This window comes from Ambystoma mexicanum, chromosome 11 (genome assembly GCF_040938575.1).
Source record: "Ambystoma mexicanum isolate Mex_15411 chromosome 11, UKY_AmexF1_1, whole genome shotgun sequence".
Lineage (NCBI taxonomy): Eukaryota > Metazoa > Chordata > Amphibia > Caudata > Ambystomatidae > Ambystoma > Ambystoma mexicanum.
The window spans coordinates 736,542,159-736,564,392 of NC_090934.1; the positions used below are offsets into that span (position 1 = coordinate 736,542,159).

General features: G+C 46.6%; 1 protein-coding gene across 3 annotated transcripts in view; it reads right to left on the reverse strand.

Annotated features, from left to right (window-relative positions):
• Nucleotides 1-22,234, reverse strand: part of MICAL2 (microtubule associated monooxygenase, calponin and LIM domain containing 2) — a 1,393,870-nt gene that overhangs the window by 45,133 nt on the left and 1,326,503 nt on the right. For all 3 annotated transcript variants that reach the window (XM_069623638.1, XM_069623637.1, XM_069623636.1), the window contains one exon: nucleotides 11,651-11,744. In XM_069623638.1, the coding sequence (XP_069479739.1) occupies nucleotides 11,651-11,744 (94 nt within the window). The remainder of the gene's footprint in view (nucleotides 1-11,650; nucleotides 11,745-22,234) is intronic.

The following is a 22,234-nucleotide window of genomic DNA, read 5'->3' on the forward strand; positions in this document are numbered from 1 at the left end:
CGCCTAACCTGATTTTTGTCTTCGGTATGACTAGGAGGCCGGCTGAGCTTGATCTTAGGGTGCATGGGGGGTGGTAGGGTTTTAGCTTGTCTTGAAGATATTGAGGTCTGGTTTTATGCAGTGCTCGATGGGAGATGCACAAGGTTTTGAAAGTCACCTTTCGGGCTACTGGAAGCCAGTGCAGCGTCTTAAGCGCTGGGGAGACGTGGTCTCTTGGGCCGAGCGCAAGAAGCAATTTGGCTGCTGCGTTTTGTGCCCTTTGGAGTTTATTCAGTTGGTACGCGTGGACTCCGAGGTATAGGGTATTGCATAGTCCAGTCTTGATATAACGATTGATTGGACCGCGGAGAGTCTGTTGGGAAAGAAGAAATATGAAAAGATGCGCCTAAGGGTTTTAAGGTGGTAGTGGCAGGACTTTGAGACGTTGTTGACTTGGCGCGAGAGTGTTAGGTCAGAGTCAAGGGTGCATCCAAGATTTTTCACTGAGTTGGAGGGGGTCGTTGAGTTGCCCATGGCGGATGGCCAGGGTAGTGGTTGTGGAAGAAGTTCCGGGTTGCCACCGTTTTGGAGGGGTTTAACAGTAGGTGGCTTTGGGTCATCCAGAGTTCTATGTCAAGGAGGCAGGAGGCCAGGTCAGGTCGGCAGTTGGGTTTTGAGTTCAGGAGTTTTAGAATTAGTTGAGTGTCGTCAGCGTAGTTGTAGCACAGGATGTTGTGCAAGCGAATTATTGGTGGGAGGGTGATCAAGTAGAGATTGAACAGGAGGGCGGATAGGCATGCTCCTTGTGGGACTCCTGTGTCGACTGGTCGGGCTTGGGAGGTATAGGAGGAGAGTATTGTTATTTGGTACCAATCTTTGAGGAATGAAGCTATCCATTTAAGAGCGGTTCCACAAATTCCTAGGGAGTGGAGGCGGTCTAGGAGGATTGAGTGATTGATTGTGTCAAAGGCGGCGGATAGGTCAAGAAGGATTAGTGCCACGCATCCCGTGGAGTCTGCTGTCATTTTAAGGTCCTCCCAAATTGAGGTTAGGGTGGTTTCAGTTCCGTGACGGGCTCTGAAACCTGATTGTGCGGGGTCTAGGAGATCGTTGGCTTTGACCAAGGCATTTAGTAGGGAGTAGGCAGTTCGGTCAATGAGTTTGGCAAGGAATCTGGTGTTTGTGATGGGGTGGTAGTTTTTGGGCTTGAGAGGGTCGAGAAAAGGTTTTTTAATTAGAGGTTTGACATGAACCGTTTTGAATGCGTCGGGAAAGATACCAGAGGAAAGGGAGTCATTTATGATGGATCTTGCGTGTTCACCGGCGCAGGTGGAAGCAAACATTTCTTTGAGGGTTGTGGCTGGGCAAGGGTCCAGTGGCGAGCCAGATTGTTTGCGCGCAGATAGAAGTTTGAGAAACTGCTCTGGTGATATTGGACTAAAGGATTCAAACGTTGGTCGCGTAGTGGTCGCAGCTGGTGGGGCAGTCAGTATGGGGGGAGAATTGCTTGGAGGATGTAAGAGAGCTAGTTTGGTGGTTAGAGTATTTGTTCTTTCGAGAGCCGTGGTGAAAATGTGGAGGGAGAGTGAGTCGCACAGTGATTGTGAGGGAGTCGGGACGGTCGTTTTGCAAGCCGGATTGGTGAATTCGGAGATGATTTTGTGGAGGTCTTTGCTTGGATTTTTGCAGTTTAGGATTCGGGAGTTGTAGTGGGATTTTTTTGCTTTCCGGATTTCAGCCTTGTATTGATAAAGGTGTCGGGCCAAGGTGGCCCTATTCTCCTGGGTTTTGTCTATCTGCTATTTGCGTTCTAGGTTTTTATATAGTTGTTTAGTGATCTTCAACTCAGGAGATAACCATCTGGGGAAGAGGCCACGGCGGGTTGATGGTTTGCAAGGGGGTGTGAGCCGCATCAGAGATGCGTTGAGCCATGAGTCAAAGGTGTCAGGGGTTTAGTTGTTTGTTGAGTTGGCAGGTAGGTGGTGGAGACTGGAGGAGTGCGTCGGCTAGGTCCGGGACGATTATTAGTTTTTTCCAGCATTTGTGTAGATTTGGAGGTTCAGATTTGAGTACGGGAAGGGGGTCGGGTGAGTGAATGGTGGACGAGAGAATGAAGTGATCAGACCAGAGGATAGGGGTGGGGGGCTTTAAATGAATCAGGGTGTTGGAGCTAAAGCTGGCATCAAGAGTGTGTCCTTTATAGTGAGTCGGTCCGTTTATGTGGGGTTGGAAGTTGATTGCGTCCAAACCGTCAACCGGTGTGTGTGTCATAGGGTTGGTCGGAATGTCAGCATATAATGCCTGTAGCTGCCCGAAGGAAGAACACTGAGATTTTGTCCTCCCCCACCCCCCAACTCCAATTTACATTTGTTTTGTTCAATTGAGAGGGAAACCGGTCAGATTTATGGCGCAGCCTCTCGTATGTAGCATGGAAGCCTTCTCACATGTCTCTGTGTATATTGTTACACCCTTTCCTGACGGGGAGGATTCTGGGGGGTGGGGGATCGCTACAACGTAGGAAGGAATGGGCCTGCTGTAAAACTCACATCAAAAGCTCACAGTCCAGGTGCACCCACTCAGGGCAAGCAGACAACTCCAAGGACTGCCCAGAGGTGTTGCTGCTGTGATGTGGAGCAAAGACTCAAAGCTTAGTCGCAGAATTAGGCATAACAGCGAAACCAAGGTAGCACGAATGAGAGGTGGTCCTGCCACAGGGAGGGGTGACTTGGTCATTACTACTGGTCTGCGGGGTGCTTCTGGTGGCACCAGGTGTCTTCTTTCCCAGGGAGGTCAAGAAAAGCAAAGACTGCACAGGTCTCCCATCACTTGGCAATGCAAGCGAGACCCAACAGAAAAGTAATGGATGTTCAGAATCACAACCACCCCCTTCTGGTCTATAGCAGGACTAGGGGGGCCATTGTCAGTAGGGTGGACGTTTTAGCATTAAATATATCTGCCCATATGAAACAAACACAAAGGCTTTTTTAAAGAAAGCATTGGCAAAACCAACAATTGTGGCTTCTGTATCGGCCTTGGAAAGGCATGTGCCAGGTACTCTCATCATTTGCAAGTTGTTGACCCCTGTTATTCAGACAATACCATTATTTACCAATAGGTATGGTATGCCCAGGTACTCACAACGTACGGCAGGTACTGCTGTCATATGCCAGCCGTTGCTATCATGCGCTTTAGCGCCAACTTCCATGGTGGTTATTGCTATTCAAATTTAGGTTCTCTAACCATTTTATTGAGAATGGCCCAGGGAGCGTACATGTCTTTGGAAGTTGCTAATTCAATGGTCATGGTACCTTAAGTAGAAATCTACACAGGCCCACACTGCTCCAAGAAGCTGATGAAAGTCAGATATAACACCAGCATTGTTACCCTAGAGGACATCGGTAGACAGCAATCAAAAGGCACCCTTTAAATGATGGGTTCATTAATACAATAACTCGATCCTGTGCTTGATATCATAGGCTCAGGTTCTTTGGGAATCTCATTCCCTGTGTCCTTTTCCGGCCATTATGCGCCCCCCCCACCCAAACCCCTCCATTCTCACTCTCTTTCTCACTTTTGTGTATTCACACACTGTCTCACACTCATTTTCTCTTGTTCTCTCTCCCCGTGTCCCACTACCAACCTCGTTCCTCTTCCTCCTCCCTCCTTTTTGGTCCTTCCCACCGCCAGCCCTAACCTTTCCATTACACTCTTCTTTTCCTTTTCTCCCTGCTTGATTGTTGCCTCTTCTAGATCCAAGTCCTGCCTCATGCTCCTCATCTCCACCTCCTCATTCCTGACTGACTCTCTGTGCAACGTCCGCACTTTCCGACCTTCCAAATTCCATTGCTTGAAGACAGTCCCTGCCCCATTTTAAACCAGAGGGAGTGAGGAAATTGGGGAACATAATGTTTCCCTAGGGACAACTAGGCCCTATGGGGGTGAGACTGCTGACCCCACCACGGCTTCACCCTGGCTCATCTGCATCTCCCATGGCTTCCCCGCTCCTTGGTCTGTGGTCTACCTGCTCACGAGTTCCTCTCTGGGAACTACTGCAGAGAACATCTAGTTAGATCGCAATTGCCACTGCTGTCTACCTCGTGGTGTGCTCACCTTGCTGATCGTTCCTTAAGGGTACCAGAAATAAGCTTGTGCTTTGGAGTAAACGACCTCTTGATTCGTATATAGTTCCTAAAGTCCAAGTCTCCTGCTTTGTATATCTCAGGATGTGGGTTTGGCACGTAGGCTGTGAACGGGAGAGAACCTCTGTGGACACCCCCATGTGCTATGTTTAGGTTCATCACAACCCTTTCGCCCACTTCTTCACTGCGCACCTGTGACTTCGTCACATACTGTAGCCATTTCCATGCAATTCACTTCGTTCTCAGAACCCTTGTGTCGATTCCTTTTGCCAGGCCAATAGTTAAAAGCTATGAAAGAAATATTTAGTAAGAGGGTGGCACTTTGCAAGTGGTTGGGAGGGCTTATGGGATTCGTGGCATTGTTGACATTTCATAGGGCCGTCTTAACACCAGAGTGTAGAGCATCATTGAAGTGTTCTGTAAATGGCCAAGGTTTGGTAACATGGCAAACCAATTTTATTAAGATATTAAGATATTAAGACTGTGGAAACAAAAACCTTCACTGCAGAAATGCTATTTTTTACCAAACACTGAGGCCCTGTATTGTCATATCACATCTTTACGCAACCTATAATAAAGCCGAAAGTGTTGGCTTTACCAATACACATTTCTTAACCCCCTGCATTGAGAATCTTCCCAGTCAGTGACTGGGTCATTTCAGCTTCAGAAGAATATTAATTACATTTGAGAGTATTATCAAGGGTGTTTACAACCTTACAGATTCAATAAAAAGCAGATGCATTACTTCTCAGGGCTGTTAGAGGATCCAGGAAACTTAAAGCAAATATTGTTTTGCCCTACGTCTGCAGCCCAATTAAATGTGACAGAGTGGTATCAGAGAAGATAAACCCCCACAGCACAGCATCTTTCCACAGCTTGCAATTGCCATACCTGAAACAGCACAAATAGGCAAATGGCATTTGCTGTCCATTTGCCATAATCAACACCCATTTGCCGGCAGGCAAAGTAGCCGGCCCTCCCCCTAAGGCCCTACCCACAAGCCAACCCTGTCTGGAGCCTGTTTGAACCCTCAGGGTAAGTGCCTATACTGCACTAGCTAGCCACGCTACATACCGTGTCATTTGCAACTCCGTAAGGCCTATTTGCGCTCATCGCAAACGGCTGATCCGCCCTCTGCCCTGCCCACACCCAACGCTACCCTGCAAGCAACCTCCGGTATCATAGATTTGAATCTCCTTCTACAATGCCTCAATATCTTGTATGTCGCGCCAACCTAACAAATACTCTTCTGAGCCGCTAACCCTCCACACGTGCTAACTGTCTAATTGTACTGCACCCTATCTTGTGCCTGCTTTTGCGCATCTATCTTGGGCTAATCCAACGCCTGGCTCCACTCACGATCCAAGGCGGCCACTCGACTCTGCTCTATGCCAGCACTGTGTGCTGCACTGCCCGATTCTGTACGGCTCACGCCAAGGTACGTGTTCCTCCACCACACCCATTGTTTACATTACACTGTTCTGTCCAACTCCCAATCCGTGTCCCCATTTACTCTGAAGCATTCTGCAGTCCGCTCCCCGAATGTGCATTGCCTTAGCCAATGGTGATCTTGCTTATTATTGTCTGTGTATTGCCCCAGCTAAATTTGTACCTGCCTACTGTTGATTCTACGTTGCCGAGCCAAAGTGAACTTGCTCTCTGTTATTGTTCATTGTGCACTGCCTTTGCTAAAAATAACTTGCCTACTGTTGGTTCTGTATGGCCCTAGCCAACATCGAACCTGCCCACTTTCACCATGCATTGTCTCAGCCTAAGTAAACCTGCCTACTGTTGATTTTGCACTGCCCTAGCTAAAACCGAACCTGCCAACTGTTGATTTTGCACTGCCCTAGCTAAAATCGAACCTGCCTACTGTTGATTTTGCACTGCCCTAGCTAAAACCGAACCTGCCAACTGTTGATTTTGCACTGCCCTAGCTAAAATCGAACCTGCCTACTGTTGATTTTGCACTGCCCTAGCTAAAATCGATCCTGCCCATTGTTGATTTTGCACCGCCCAGCTAAAAGTGAATCTGCCCACTGTTGATTTAGCACTGCCCTAGCTAAAACCGAACCTGCCTACTGTTGATTTTGCACTGCCCTAGCTAAAATCGATCCTGCCTATTGTTGATTTTGCACTGCCTAGCTAAAATCGAACCTGCCTACTGTTGATTTTGCACTGCCCTAGCTAAAATCGATCCTGCCTATTACCGATTTTGCACTGTTCTAGCATAATCGAATTTACCCATTGTTGTGACACATCTCCCCCTAGGTGCACATCCACCATGCTCTTTAGGGAATTCCTTATACTGTACCACATTCTGCCTTTTGAAGCAGCAATCATCACCCAGCCACGCACACGGCCGACACACCCTCTGCCATCAGACACCTTATCGTCCCCAAGCCTTGCCCCCCCGACCACGCGCATGGCAACCGCCACAATGGACCCTATGACATCTCCCTTAGGCCTCCAGCACGTCAACACTGACATTAACCCATACTTCAATGACCCAGCCATCTGGCTGGAACACTTCGCTAGTAAACCTACCCCGAACCAACCGTGCTCCTTATCTCTCAGAAACAAAAGACTAGGCACCAGATTCCGCGTACGCCCCACCCGTAATAACCTCCCCAAGCAAACAACACACACCACCATGCTCACCCACTGCACCCACCAAAGGCAAACCCCTCTCTACAGAGGCAAAACTGACGATTATCAAGGGTGCCCTCATCAGCGCCAGATCCCTCACAGCGCACGCACTAGATATAGCAGACCTTATAACATCTTCAGATCTTGACTTCATTGCCATAGCTGAAACTTGGCTTCATGCCGCATCCGGACCCTCCTTGTCCCTTGCCCTACCACCCGGTTTCGGCATCATGAGATGTGACCGCACCTCTGCCTCCCACACCAGAGGTGGTGGCCTAGCCATCATCCACAAAACCACTCTAGATTTAAGAGTATTAACCAATACTAAACTCGAGACCGCTGAACTATTATTAGTCAAACTCGCACTTACACCTAATCAAACAGCTACCCTCCACCTAATCTACAGGCCCCCAGGCCCTGCACCTTCCTTTGTCTGTGAAATTTCTACCCTCCTCCTTGATAATGCAAAAACTAACTCACAAATCATCATCCTTGGAGACCTCAACCTGGGACTTGGCGACACCAAAGATCCCACTGCACTAGACTTGGAAAACGCCCTAATTCTAGCTTCACCTTGCACATCGAAGAGCCCACGCACTCTAAAGGTAGGACCCTTGACTGGCTAGCCAGCTCTAACTGCAATATCAACGTCTTGGCCAACACCCCTTGCTTATGGTCAGACCACCACATTATCACCTTTAATATTGAAGCCTCCCCCGTATCCAGACCTTGATCGCACCTGCTCCCCCGACCAGAAATAAAAAGGACATAACTAAGGAGAAACTTCTCCCTCTGCTACTCCCTTCACTCAAAGCGACCACTGACTCCTGCAATGACCCCACCACCCTAGCTGACATCTATAACTGCAGCATGCTCACACCTATAGACACTATTGCCCCTATTAAACTGAGGAAGGCCAAACCACTGGCACACCTTAACTCTTGGTTCACTCCACAGTTAAGAGTACTCCGCAAAACCAAATGCTGTGCCGAAAATGGTTGGAAAAGTCACCCTTCTGACGCGCACAAAGACGGTTTCTTCTTGGCATCGCTCACATACAAAGCAGCCATTATAGAAGCGAAAAAAGAGTCCCTTAATAATCGCATCCTGCAAGCTGACTCCAACTCTAAGGAACTCTTTAAGATCCTAAAAGAGCTCAAAACTCCCGTTACCCCTCCCGACACTTGCATTAAAGATAGCAAATGGTGTGCTAATATTCAGGCAGCGTTACTGAATAAAATCACCACGCTTCAATCTAAAATCATAGCTAAACAAGACAGTCTGAAACTGGATAATCGCCCGCCTACACCAACTGGGGCCCTCTCCCCTGACTTGCCCAATCTCAAACGGTTTGCCTTCTCACCGCTCACTGCTGCGGAGGTGGAAAACATTATCCTGAGGATCAAACCTTCCAACTGCCAGGGTGATCCTTGCCCTGCCCCAATTAAGGAATCTGCCCACGATCTGGCTCCATTTATCACATCCTTCATCAATGCCTCCTTTAAAACAGGAATCGTCCCCGACAACCTTAAGGACGCATGGGTGATCCCGCTGCTTAAAAGACCCTGCCTTGACTCTAGCATACCTACCAATTACCGACCTATTACTACTGTCCCGTTCCTGCTAAAAATACTAGACCGCGCAGCATACCTGCAAATCCAAGAGTACTTGGAAGCCAATAATCTTCTTAATCTTCTAGGTCTCAGACAATCTGGCTTCTGCCCCAGACACGGAACAGAGACAGCTCTACTAGATTTAAAAACTCAAATCGAAGTTTTAAAGGACAACGGCAAACTTGCCCTGTTACTTCTACTCGACCTCTTCGCGGCATTCGATTTGGTCAACCACCAGATCTTATGTAAGCATCTTCACTCCGCTGCCCATTTCTCTCCATCAGCTACGGCCTGGATTAAATAATTCTTGATTAATAGATCTATGCGGGTCTTTTCTCAATCTGCAGCTGCAGATCCCTCCCCTATACACTGAAGCGTCCCCCAGGGCTCTTGCGTGTCACCAATGCTCTATAATGTTTTTACAAAACCGCTCTTTGATGTACTTGACTATCTGGGTGTCTCTTATACGAATTACGCTGAGGACACCCAGATACTCATTCCCACCACTGGTGACTACTTGGCTGACACCAGGGCCCTGAATGACGTCTACCTGTTCATCCAAGCTTGGATGGCACAACACCAGTTATGCCTCAATGATGACAAGACTGAGCTCTTCATCTTGGTTACTATGCAACGTCTTAGTAAACTTGAGCCGTCCTACCAATCATTCATCATTGATGGCAACACCATCCAAGTTTCGAAAGACACTAAAACCTTAGGCGTCTACCTTGACGCCACATTATCCCTATCCTGACAAACAAATGCAGTCAGATCTGCCTCAGCATACACCTGCAAACTCATTGCAGCCTGTAGGCCATTTCTGACCACCCCCAACGCAGTCACACTGGCCAGAACCCTCATCATGGCCAAAATCGACTAGACTAGCGCCCTCTACTTGGGAACCAGCCAAGAGAATTTGAACAAATTGCAAATCTCCCAGAACAACGCCATTAGAGCGGCCCTAAACATCCTGCGTAACCATCACATCTCGGAATCTAGATCCAACCTACACTGGCTACCGGTCAAATAGAGAATTGCACTGAAATCTTTAGGCCTTACCCACAAATGCCTAGTCAACCAAGCCCTCCCGTATCTCTGCAGCCGGCTTTCCCGCCACAAGCCTACCCGCCCTCAAAGAACTGCCCAGACCCACTGTTTAACCACCCCTAGGTTCAAACTACAAAAAGCGGGTGGATCAAGCTTCCCAGTCCTATGCTTCAAACCTTTGGAATGCCCTCCCCCTCACCATCAGATCAGAAGAATGCTTTAGTACCTTCAAGTCCAAAACAAAATCCTAGCTCTTCAACCAGCCTTGAAACGTGGATTTCTTATGCACCTGGGAGCCTTGCCCTAATAAAACGCCTGTTCTAACCTCTACTCTGTAAATGATGTATATTGCGGTATGTTCTTAATTACTTTGCACTGTATCTATTGTCGCTATGTAACCATGTCCAAAGTTGCGCCCCGATGCCTCCGGGCCTGACGGTGCATGTTACAAATAAACAAATACAAATACAAAGGCAGGTGTGATGTTGGCTACAAATGCTAGTGCACCGTGAGATTGGCAATGCTGGCCTATGACCAAAGCACTGGCATATATGAATTCCCCATCAAATACCAACCTCATATTTCCATACTCAATGGGATTAGTTTGATTTTGAAGGGTGGCACTGATGTGCCAAAATTGAAAGCAAGGTAAAAAAAACAATCAAGCAACCAGAAAATGTAAAGAAGCGGAAGAGATGAGAGAATGGGTAACCAACCGGCTATACAAACCAAAACTTTCTAGTAAAGAGACTGAGGGTCTTAGGTGGAGGCTGTACTCCCAAGAGGTGCGTGTTCTCTTTCCACAGGGCTTATGATGGGCTAACATACCTCTGCCCAGCAATACGACTGTCCTCATAAAGTCCACCTTGACCACTGTACCTCAGGAGAGATCAAAGAATAGCTACTCAGATCTGTTGACCTTGTTTTAAGTACACCCTCCAGAGTGGGCCTCTGGATTCCGATGTATGAACCAGAGAAGAACCTCTAAACTGAGATAGATGGTGAAAAAACGGCCATACTTCAAAGACAATTTGTTTCGAGAATGACGATACAGCCAGTTACCCTCGGTTTCTGTTCTTTTAAGCACTGTCCAGGATAGCAGGGCTCCAACATTGGGTGTGGAGTGTTTTTTGGCATCTGGGAGGATACTTGGAATCTTTGTGAATTTTACCATTACAATTTAGCCAAATAATTTATGCAAAAATGTGCAAGGCGTGTGTGGTTCACTCAGAGCAATACAAAGGACAGTGCCATCATCCCCTTGGCCAGATAATAAAAAGTGGAGTCAAAGCCAAGATGTGTGTTATTCACCCTGTGAAAGAAAGCAGACATCCTCCGAGGACATGAATGAAGAATTTGCCCCTTCTGTGAAAGTTGATCTAGAAAATCGCACAAGATGACTGATTGGGTGAGAGCTCGATTAGAGGGGCCTATTTGAGTATCTTTGAAATCTTTGAATTTGTTACGTTTATTGGGAGTCTACAATTAACACTATATACACACACATATAGATCAATGAAAGCCCTGGGATTGTTCCAAAGTTACTGATTAAAGGAGATGGCAGTATTTTTCTCCAACACTGTAGAGGTTACCAACATTATTGAGGTCATCTCCCATGTCAGTGGACATTATTTTTCGTAGTAAGTGTGGTAATTTGGATGTTGGTCTATTTGGCAGTTGGGGAGCAAACTATACGTGGCACCGTACGATACCTCCAATTGCCGTAACCCCTGAATGGTCTGAGTTGAGACTGGGGGAATTAGAACGAGTGAGCAGCAGAAGATGGAACGACACACAGGGAGAAAAACACTGACACATGACTGAATCGTGTTCATGTTTTAAGAAAATTCTTCAAAACTGTGGAAAGGGACAAAAGCAGGTTCCATTTTTAAGAAAAAAAACCTCCTTTTCAGCATTTGATTTTACATTCAAATTATGTTGCTAGAATAAATGATACATGTACATATTTCTACTCCAAATCTTCCAGGTTGAAGGTCATTCCAAACCTACCAGCGGTTCCCCTTAAGCCCATGTTCTACATTTTTAGATTATAAAAGCCATAATGCAATATTCTTTAAATGTTAACAAAACATCTATTTATATTGACTTGAAATTACCCATTTCATATTGGAGAAATTTACATTGTCCAGTTTACGCACAATTCGATCATGCCGGCATATGTTATATCATTGTTTTAACAGAGCACTATGCACTCATATATACCTGATTTTTCACGTATTGCTTTCTCCAGCTTAACTCCTTGGATTTCCAGAGCATGCTGTCGCTCCTCAATCTCTTGCAATTGGCGCTGAATGGACTGAGAAATTAAATAAAATAAATGTACGATCATGGACACGCGTGCACAAACACCCCACACACAATACAATTGGCAGAAAAGAGAGACATTTTGATTTCAATGGGTTAACATTGTATAGCTATACTTTTATGCTAGAACACAATCCACATGGGATGGAATAGATCAATTAAAACACATGGCACAAGATTTCCAAAAATGCCTGCATGGGACTTTGAAAAACAGCAGCTCTCAATACCAGTCCAAGTGGGCGTCTGCAAAATGATTCTAGGCCATTTGGTGGTTTAGAAGCTGTTGGGCAGACCTCGAATGAGGTTACTATGAGTACCTCCGAGTTACTCCTGGAGAGAGCTCTTCGATTCATAATGAAGATTCTCATGACTTACTTGGACTAAATTCAGAGTTACTTGGGGTAGCATCATGGATTTGTCAAATTTGTAAGATGCCCAATGGCAAGCCAATGAAACATCTAAGATGCTCTAACACCCTTCATTTGTCCAATGTCATCGCCATTTCACTCATTTTTGGCAATGGATGCCCATCAGTACATTAAGACTGCCAACACTATTACACAGAGGAATATTTCCTCATGGTTTGCCTGCAGCAAAGATGGAAGAAACCTGCTCAGCCAGTCACCCTCATCTCTTCCACAATCCTTGCATCAACTAGTTGTAGTAATTCAGCAGTCACAACATCTCTCTGGCACATGTATAAGCCACTGGCACTGTACCTTCCCTTTAACATGATTTTATTCTCAAAACATTTTCCTGCATGGCCTTTGCACATTTGCAACATGTGTTCCTCTCGTTGGGGCTTAGTCGAAACAGCAAATCGTTGCACTGAGGCCAGTCTGAAATTGATAACCCTGCTCCCTCCTCACTCTGGCCACCCTATTTGGGACCTCTTCGTGCGCCCTCCTGTGAGGCAAAAAACCTTGATGTCAACTTCGGCTCCGCTCTCTCCTTCTCTCTTCACATCACAGACCTCGCTAAGAAGTCCCACTACCAGCTGCACTTCCTCCAAGGTATTCTTCCTTTTCTCACTATCCCCCAGAATCTCACTGTCTCCAGAGCCATGGTTCTCTCTAGGCTGGATTACTGCAATAGCCTCTTTCTCAATCTGCCTTCTTCTACTCTCCGCCCTCTGCAACTAATCCAGAACAGGACTGCGAGACTTGTCCTTGGCCTCAAGGCCAGGGATCGTATCTCGCCAGCCCTGAAATCTCTCCACTCGCTCCCTGTGGCCGCAAGGATCAAGTTCAAGACCCTCTGCATTGTCCACAAGGATTTCTAGGGCTGGGGCCCGCACTATATTCAACTGTTGCTTCCTAAAGATCTCTCTTCTAGAGCCTTTTGCTCTGCTACCTCCAATTGTCTGAGGGCCAGACACTTCTCCAGGCAGAGAATGGCTGGTAGATCTCTCTCCTCTACATGTGCCTCCCTCTAGAATGGCCTCCCTGGCCCTCTCAAACTTGAGCCGGACCAACTGAGATTCAGGAAGCAGCTCAAGACTTTCCTTTTCACTTCTGCTTTCTCTCTCTCCCTTGCTGACCTACCTCTCTTCTGCACTGACTAGTTGCCTGGCTATCCTCAGAATCTCAATGGGCACCAGGCTCCTCCACAACCAGTAGCCCCTGAACTGCCTCCAGGCCTACCGTGCACTTAGTGCTGTATCTGTAACCCTACAGTCTCCTGCCCCCTTACACTTACCCAGAGCTGCCTGCCCTGGTGGCACAGAGACATGCTGCCCTGATTGCACTTCCCCCTTCCCTCCCCCCTGGCAACACCCACCACACGTGCATGATCTGAATGACATAGGCCTAGTAAGATCATTTGTTTTGTCCTACCTCAATCTTCCCTACCTTGTCTTGTCACGCCTAGAAACACTTGTGCACAGGCGCGTTGACGCATCATATCATTTCATGTTAATTCACCTTCGTCTTCCTCAAATGATTTTTTTTATTAGCACATGCAAGTCTTTATTTACCTCGTCTACACCAATCAAAATGCAGTGAATAATGATGTGATGTGATAAAACCCCAGGTGCGCAACCCTGTCTGTTACAGCCCATGGCATGAGTTAAGGGGCTAAGCGAAGCAAGGGTGTTTAATGAGGTTGGCAATGTCTTTACAAACAGGATCATCCCAACCTCATGTTTATATCACCATTGCAGGGGCGTAAGAGACACAACATCTGGGGGGAACAGGGGACATCTTTTGGACTTTGCTTTATTTATTTATTGTGTTTTAGTCAAAGAACTCGACTTTAAACAAAATTAGAATTAAAATAGCTGTACGTATTAAATTACAAATATCACTGTGCAAAACAAGAGAAAAGAAGAAAAGAAAACAGAAGAAAATAAAGGATGCAGCAGCAAAGAACATGTCTTTGTATGTTGCATTTCTGGATTTTTCATCTGACTATGAGCTCATGGTAAGAGGAAATAACAATGACTTCCAGTGGGCCACAGCTAGGATGCCATCTCGTTAAGAGGCAGATCACCTGTAAGTGGACTCCTGCCAAATAAAGGAGTTGAAGCCTTTTCTACCAACTGCAAGTTGCTACTTTTTTGTGTGGGGCAAGGGGACGTGTGTCTCTCTTGGTATGGAAAGATGGGGGGTTCAAAGAAAGAGGAAATCTTGTTTGTACCTCTGAGTAAGCCCTGTTGTGGGAGTAGAGGGACCAGGTGTGTGATGTTGCTGCTTTGGCTGTCCTCCGGAGGGGTGGGGGGTACAGCAAACAAGGAGGATGAGCGATCGCAAGCCCACCCCCGTTATAAGCACTCCCCAGGTCCGCGGCGGGATGTGTCGGACCCGGGGATGCCTAGTAGGTGGAGTGTATATGGACCCAGGGGGGTGGCCAGAGGGGCAGCCCGCTATGTGGGCTGCCCCTCTAGTGCTGTGAGGGCCAGGCCACCCTCTCACGATGAGTCTGATCCCTCTTATTCCATCTCATGCTGGCTTCAGAGACTAGCCTTTCTTTGCCTTTGTCATTCTGAATACAGAGCTGGACTTTGTTCCTTTCTTGTTTAACATTTGTTGCAAAGCCTGATCCATTTGATTCTCCCATATGTTACTAGAACGGCAGAGCATGGATCCTCTGCCTTGTTGCATTATTCAAAGAGTCCCTGTGGCCTTTCTTTGACTCTCCCTTGTCTCACTGCTTGCTTGCTTGCTTAATACATACCTCCTTGCTTGACCACTCAACATATTCTCCCTCACACAGCAATGGCAGCTGCAGTCTGTCTAAACTTCTATTTGTTCCGTGCCTTGAATTGGCCTCTTATTTCCGCTTTTCTATCTGCAGGGGAAAGGCATTTGCCGGTCACTGCCATGATGGTTCTACCTGGCCATAGGAGGGCAAAAGCTGGCCAATATTGGAAGAACATGGCATATTATGCCAGAGGTTGGCAACTGCCTTCCTAATGCCTACACAAGAGACACAACTCTTGCCTTTGTTTCTAACAGTAATTCGGTGGATGAAGAAACGCGAGAACATACACATTGCTTATAAATGAAGGGGATGACGTCACACTTGGTCAAGACATTTTGATCACGCCAGGAGCTAATTTCCAGCTGCAACTTAGCTATTCCCTTTTAGACTTCTGGCTTTAAATAATGTTAGTATCACCTGGAAAGCGCAGAGGTTGCTCAACAGGGTTCCTGGAGCACGAGGGGTACCCTACTCGTGGGCATGGATAATTGGAGGGCATTCTTGCCCTGGTTTGGATCCTGGCCCCTACAGCCATGATGGGGCAGGGGCCTATTACTTTTGGTTGTACGTACCCTTTGAGGGTGGGCAGACATTGCCTTCTGCTTTAGCCCACTAACAGCTCTGCTTTGGAACTTTATCACACATACCTTTCAGGTGGCATGTAACTCAATGCTACTATTGTTATCCACCTCAGAAGTCTGGAATCCTTTGCTGCATCAATTAGGGTACAGGCTTGCCACCTGAGACTTACCCATGTCTGAGTCAGCATCTGTCGCCCTGTGGGGAAGACACACAGAAAGAGCAGGGCACAGTGCCCTTGCAAGTTTTTCACACTTCTTCCTCGGGGTGGGCACAATTCACTCCGCAGAGAAAGTGGCACATGCTGGGCAACATTCTCCCACTTTGACAATGTCACCCAAAGAGCGAAATTGACCATTTGAAATACCTCTGTCGACTTATTATTGCACAATCCACACTGATGGTTTTAAGCACCTGCTTAATGCGAGATGGCAATTAACGGCATTTGCCAACACACTCAAGAAGCACAGGACACCCTCTTACCAGCGACATGCCATGCTCACTCATTCTGATCACAAATTGGCATTTATCTGGGGTCATGTTAAATGTATTTATGTATTTATTACATGTGTAGCATCACGCAAAACCCCCAAGCATCAAGGCGCAAAGTAAACTGCATGTAGTGGACCACTTCCATTGGCTCACATTTTTACTTTTCTGCCACGAAATGGAAGATTTTAGCGTGAAAGGCAGGTGAAATCACATTGCTTTTCCACTTTGGAATAGTGTAAATACCTCGCGCAATTAGCGATTGCTTGCAGAATTGACAATGGCTTCCTCTGGACTCTGCCTGCTTTTACCAGGTTTCATTTCCAAGCAGATCCGAGAGGAATCCCTTTCCTTATTTCCAGCATGAGAATCCATGCTGGCAGTAAGACTGCATTTGTCTGGTGGAGCAGGAAACACAGGGGGTCCTGGTGTGTCCACTCGGCTCCCGAACTCCACCCAGAAAATGCACCAAAATCTGGCCAATTAGAAAAACCGACAGTAATAGTGTTTTCCACCACTTTTTCTGAGCCAATTGACCTGGAAAACACTGTGTTGCATCGGAAGCTGAATACATTCACTCTGACTATTATCCCACCGGAGGATTAAGCCAGGTGCTGAACACAGGTGTTACATATTCCTGTGCACAATCTGCATTTGGAGAATTAACTAACTGAGCTACCTTACAAATGATATCTCCTCTGGGGCTTTACCGTCTTAACCCCTTAACTGCCATGGGTATTTCCCCCCCCAGTGCCAAGGCCTTTTTTGGTGATTTCGGTATGTCGCCATTCAATCCCTTGTAACTTCTTTGTTACATGAGATATCTCTGACAAAGTTGCCCCTTTTTTTCCCACATGTAGGCGGTCGCAACACCACCCAGGAATCCTAGTTTGCTGTAGGGGGGTGAGAGAAAATAACCAAAAAGGAGAACATTTGGGTTTTTTTCAGAAAATGCCAATAACGCTGTACAAAAAAGCCTGTGGTATTTTCCTTGTAAGAGCTAGGAACAAATGGTTTGCTGTGCTGGATTCACCATTTTTCAGGCTTTCAAGAACAGATTGAGTGGAAACCAAAATAACATATTTTGATATGCTAATCAGCCGTTTTATTAGGAGGTAGGCGATTTTGGCATTTTTTTGTCCAATAGGACATGCGTGGACGGAATGGAAGAAAAGGGTAGGAAAGTTCAATGGGAAGCCAGAAAGGCATACATTTCTGAAAAGTAGACAATATTCCAAGTTTAGGAAGGGGTGATTTGCACAGGTCAGGCAGCAACTATGTAGGGAAAGATTCCATAGTTTGGGGGGAATTCGGGAATATTACAGAAGAAAAAAAACACAATTTCCGCACATTTCACTCTGGTCACCCACCAAAACATGCAGCCAACAACACATGGCCTACCTTCCCATGTTTCCACAGGATCCCCGATGAAAACGGTACCTCACATTTGTGGATGCACCTACCTGGGTGCAAAGGGAAACGCCCAAAACACTGGTAACCCCAAGTCTTTTCGCACAGCAGATTTTCAGGAATGTTGCTCATGTGGACAACCTACAGATTTGGGCCTAGGGTGTCGAAGCCACAAAGGAAAACAGAGAACCCTATGCGTTTCCGAAAATAAGACACCCGTGGGAATCCACAGAGGTCTGATTTACACACGCGAATCGCCCCATAATTTATGACCCACAATCCCGGACAAAGTGACATTTTGAGGAAAAAACACAATTTTCACTTTGTCTGGGATTGTGGGTAATAAATTCTAGGGCGATTTGCGCAAGTTAGACCTCTGTGGATTCCCACGGGTGTCTTCTTTTTGGAAATGCATGGGGTACCCCGTTTTCCTTCGTGGCTTCGACACCGTAGGCCCAAATCTGTAGGTTGTCTCCCCAAACCCTTTGGGGGTTACCAGTGGTTTAGCCTTTTCCCTTTGTGCCCAGGTAGGTGCACCCACACATGTGAGGTTACATTGGAACACTTGTGGGAACGCGAGAACGTAGGACATGTGGTGTTTGCGGCTTGTTTCGGTGGGTGGCAAGAAGGAAATGTCTGAAAATTGTAGTTTTTTCACCAAATTTCAGACTTTGCCGGGGATTGTGGGTAATACATTATGGGGAGATTTGCGCAAGTCAGACCTCTGTGGATTCCCACAGGTGTCCTCTTTTTGGAAATGCATGGGTTCCCCATTTTCCTTGGTGGCTTCGACACCCTGGGCCCAAATCTGTATGTTGTCCACAAGTGCAAAATCTGCTCTGCCGAAAGGCTTGGGGTTACCAGTGGGTTAGCCTTTTCCCTTTGCGCCCAGGTAGGTGCACCCACATGTGTGGATGTGCCTAACGTTTGCTCATGTGGACAACCTACAGATTTGGGCCTAGGGTGCCGAAGCAACCAAGGAAAACAGAGAACCCTATGCATTTCCAAAAAGCAGACACCCGTGGGCACCCCCCTTTTCACTAAAAACATCCATGGTGGTTTAGTGACCCCCACACCCACCCAAAACAAATTATCATTTTTTTTAATTTTTGTTTTGCCTCTTTCCTAGGGGCAGATTGTGCTAGCAATCTGTCCCCAGAGAGGGCTACATGATATTCCCCCCCATCTATTTGGGGTTGAGGGGGAGAGGACCACCCCCCTTTCCACTAAAAACATCCATGGTGGTTCAGTGGCCCCCCACACCCATCCAAAACAAGTTATAATTTCTTTTATTTTATTTCTGCCCCTTTCCTAGGGGCAGATGGGCACATGTGTGTGGCCATCTGCCCCCCGGTGGGGGGGGTCAACACATACTGCCTCAGGCTTGGCGGGTGGCTCTGCCAATATTTGCAGTGGTCTCCCCCCACCCCAAATGGATGGGGGCATCTCATGTACCCCTTCTAGAGGCAGAAATCTCCCCCCAGGGAAGGCTACATAATGTGCCCCCATCCACTTAAGGTGGGGGGGCGGGCCACCCCACTTTCAAACACAAACAATCCTGGTGGTCTAGTGGGCCTTCCACCCCTACCCAAAACAAGTTATCATATATATCATTTTGTTTTGCCCCTCCCTAGGGCCAGATGGGCACATGTGTGTGACCATCTGCCCCCGGGGGGGGGGTCAAAACGTACTGCCCCAGGCTTGGGAGGGGTTATTTGCAGTGGCCTCTCCCCCCACTCCAAATGGATGGAGGGCATCTCATGTACCACTTCCTAGGGGCAGAATTCTGCTCCCAGGGAGGGCTACATAAGGTGCCCCCATCCACTTAGGGATGGAGGGGAGAGGGCCACCCCCCTTGCATAAATTCCTGGTGGCTAGTGGTCTCACCCGCACCCACCCCAAACTACATTTTAAAAAAAAAAATCGTTTTTTTGTTTGTCCCCCTTCTCTGGGGGCAGATGATCAACCATCTGCCCCAGGGTATTACCCCCTGCTTTGGGGGCCAGGGGGAGAGGGCAGCTTACATAGTAAGCAGCCCCTCCCCGCACTTCAAAAACAGATCCCTGCAGGACACAAACACCACATATTCTGGGGGGGATAAATGACATTACATCCCCCCACTTAAAATTGTGGGGGGATTTGTCCCTCCTGTCCCCCCATGTCCTACGCCCATGCACCATTGGCACTCATGAAAATACCACAAGTGTGCTAAAGTCTCTTTTGAAAAAGAAACGTACCAGTCACAGAAAGTTTCGGAGGGCCATTGTCGATATTGATGATCATGACATAATCATAATCTATTTTTTATTTAAACAGATGCATAACAAGTTCGAATAATCAACATAGGATAACAGATGAACATACAGATTCGATAACTAAATATGAACTTTGGAAAAAATATACACTACAATGAAGCAGAAGAGGAAGAAAACACAAGAAAAAGAGGTAAAGAAGAAAGAGTGTACAAGACCAAAAATGATCTCATATGACAACAGTAATTCATAGCAAGTGCATAACTCATGAATGATCACAAAACAACGACAAACTCTTTAGCCAGAATGACAATGGTCTATACAGATATGGAGAACTGAACAACACTTAATTCTGCCAAAATAGTACAATACATGTTTCCTATTTGGACACATTATCCATAAACGTTGAGGAAACTCCCCCATAGGTCCCAAAACTTGTCAGTATCTTCACTTTGTTTGTAGATTGCCCTTTTGTAGGTAGAAACGGTAAGCAACTCCTCCACCCAATCATCGATGCAAAAAGAGGCAGACGATTTCCAAGACCTTAAAATCATCTTTTTCGCCATCATACAAGCCCGGAGGAGCCATATATTTTTACTGAATTGAATTTCCTCTAACGGTGATGTATCTCCAAGCACCAGAAGTGTCACAGTCATTGGAATTGTACAACGTAAGACTAAACCAAGTCTTTCACAGACCCCCTCCCAAAATGTTTTAGTTTTCGGACAAAACCAAATTAGATGGCTTAGAGTGCCCCTATCGTGCTTGCACTTGCAACACAATTCATTTTCCAAAAGGTGTCTTTTGAACATGCGAACTGGAGTCCAATAAGATCTGTAGAGGAGTTTGGTTTGCCAAGCTCTTAAACCCCAGTCCATGCCCATTAGTCGTACATTACCACAGCACCTTAGCCAGCATCCCTAATCAATCACTTAACCCAGTTCTTCACTCCAAACATTCACCACCTCTGGATCCCCCTTGGGACATGTTTTCAAGATTCCGTACAAAGTGGCGGCTGGGTGGCATGCTTGCAAGTTTCCAAAGCTGTCCAAGATGCACTTTGAGCCGTCAACTGCAATGGTTCCATATTTACAGTGATTATGTGCTTCAATATTCTGTATTCCGCGTCAAGGCATTCACCCATGTCAAAGGTGTGGTGTAACTGCACAAATGGGATCCATTCATCACCCTCAACCAGATCCTTGATGTACTTTATTCTCGCTAGATACCATGCCGGCCAGAACAGAACTTTCCCTTTGCGATTTCAAAGCTGGATTAAGCCGGATGGAAGAGTCCAGAACCAATTATGGATTGGTTCCAACACGATAGGAAATATCGCACCAGCATTCCTTCATAAATGCAGTCAGTGTACTTTGCCCCCTGGAAGGTTTTGCCACTGTTGTCAGTAAGGCCTTCGGAGCCAGTTGTGATAAGGCATTACTTTCCTGCACTACATCCGCTAACAGCTCTTCCTCTGTGCCGACAACCTTACACAGATATCCAACCATAAATGCCAGATGATAGTCGAGAAAGTTTGGTAGATTCATGCCACCTTGTTTGTGAGGAAGCTGCATTTTCCATAACGCAAGCTTCGGCGGCTTGCCTTTCCCATATGAATTTCTGTATGACTGTCGATCTCTATGAAAATATTCTTTGGCACCTTGATGGGAAGCATTGAAAGGAGATAGTTTACACGTGGTGCTAAGTTCATTTTAATGCAATTGATTTTCCCCCATGTGGATAGCCTCAAGAGTCCCCTTATATCCAAATCTAATCGAAGTCTCAGCAGTGTCTCATCAAAGTTCATCTTCGGTAATTTCACCACCTCCGGTCCCATCCACATACCCAAATACTTCATTTTATCCGGACACCAAATAAATTGAAATGGATTGCAGGTGTGTTGCATACACATTTTATTTAGTGGGAGTATCTCAGATGTGTCCCAAAGTATCTTATAACCTGATACCACAGAGAATTGTTGAATATCTTGCATTAGATGTGGGATGCCAAATTAAAGCTTGTGCAGAGCCACTAGTAGGTCGTCAGCATAAAGCCAGATTTTACTCTCATGGTCTGTCTCTATAATTGCACGAAGATCATCAGCAGATCTCAGTAGCACAGCCAACGGCTCCATCGTTAAGATACATAATTGCGGGAGAGTGGGTACCCTTGTCTGGTACCACTAGGAAGCAAAAATGGTTCCGAAATCAGACGTTCGTGAGTATACTGACGGATGGATTCATGTGCAATAGTCATACCCATTGCTTGAAGTCTTGACCAAATCTCATCTTCCCCAGGCAGGTAAACAGGAAGGCCCACTCAAAACGGTCAAATGCCTTCTTGGCTGCCAACGAGACCACAGCAGCTGCTTCCATTTGTTTATTCCCACGCTCAATTGTCAATAGTAAGCGTCTCATATTGTCTGCCACAGATCTTCTGGTTACAAAGCCAACCTGATTAACATGAATTAAAGAAGGCACCACCGGTTCCAATCTCCTAACCAATGTTTTGGCCCAAATCTTGCAATCTGTATTAATCAGACTGATCGGAC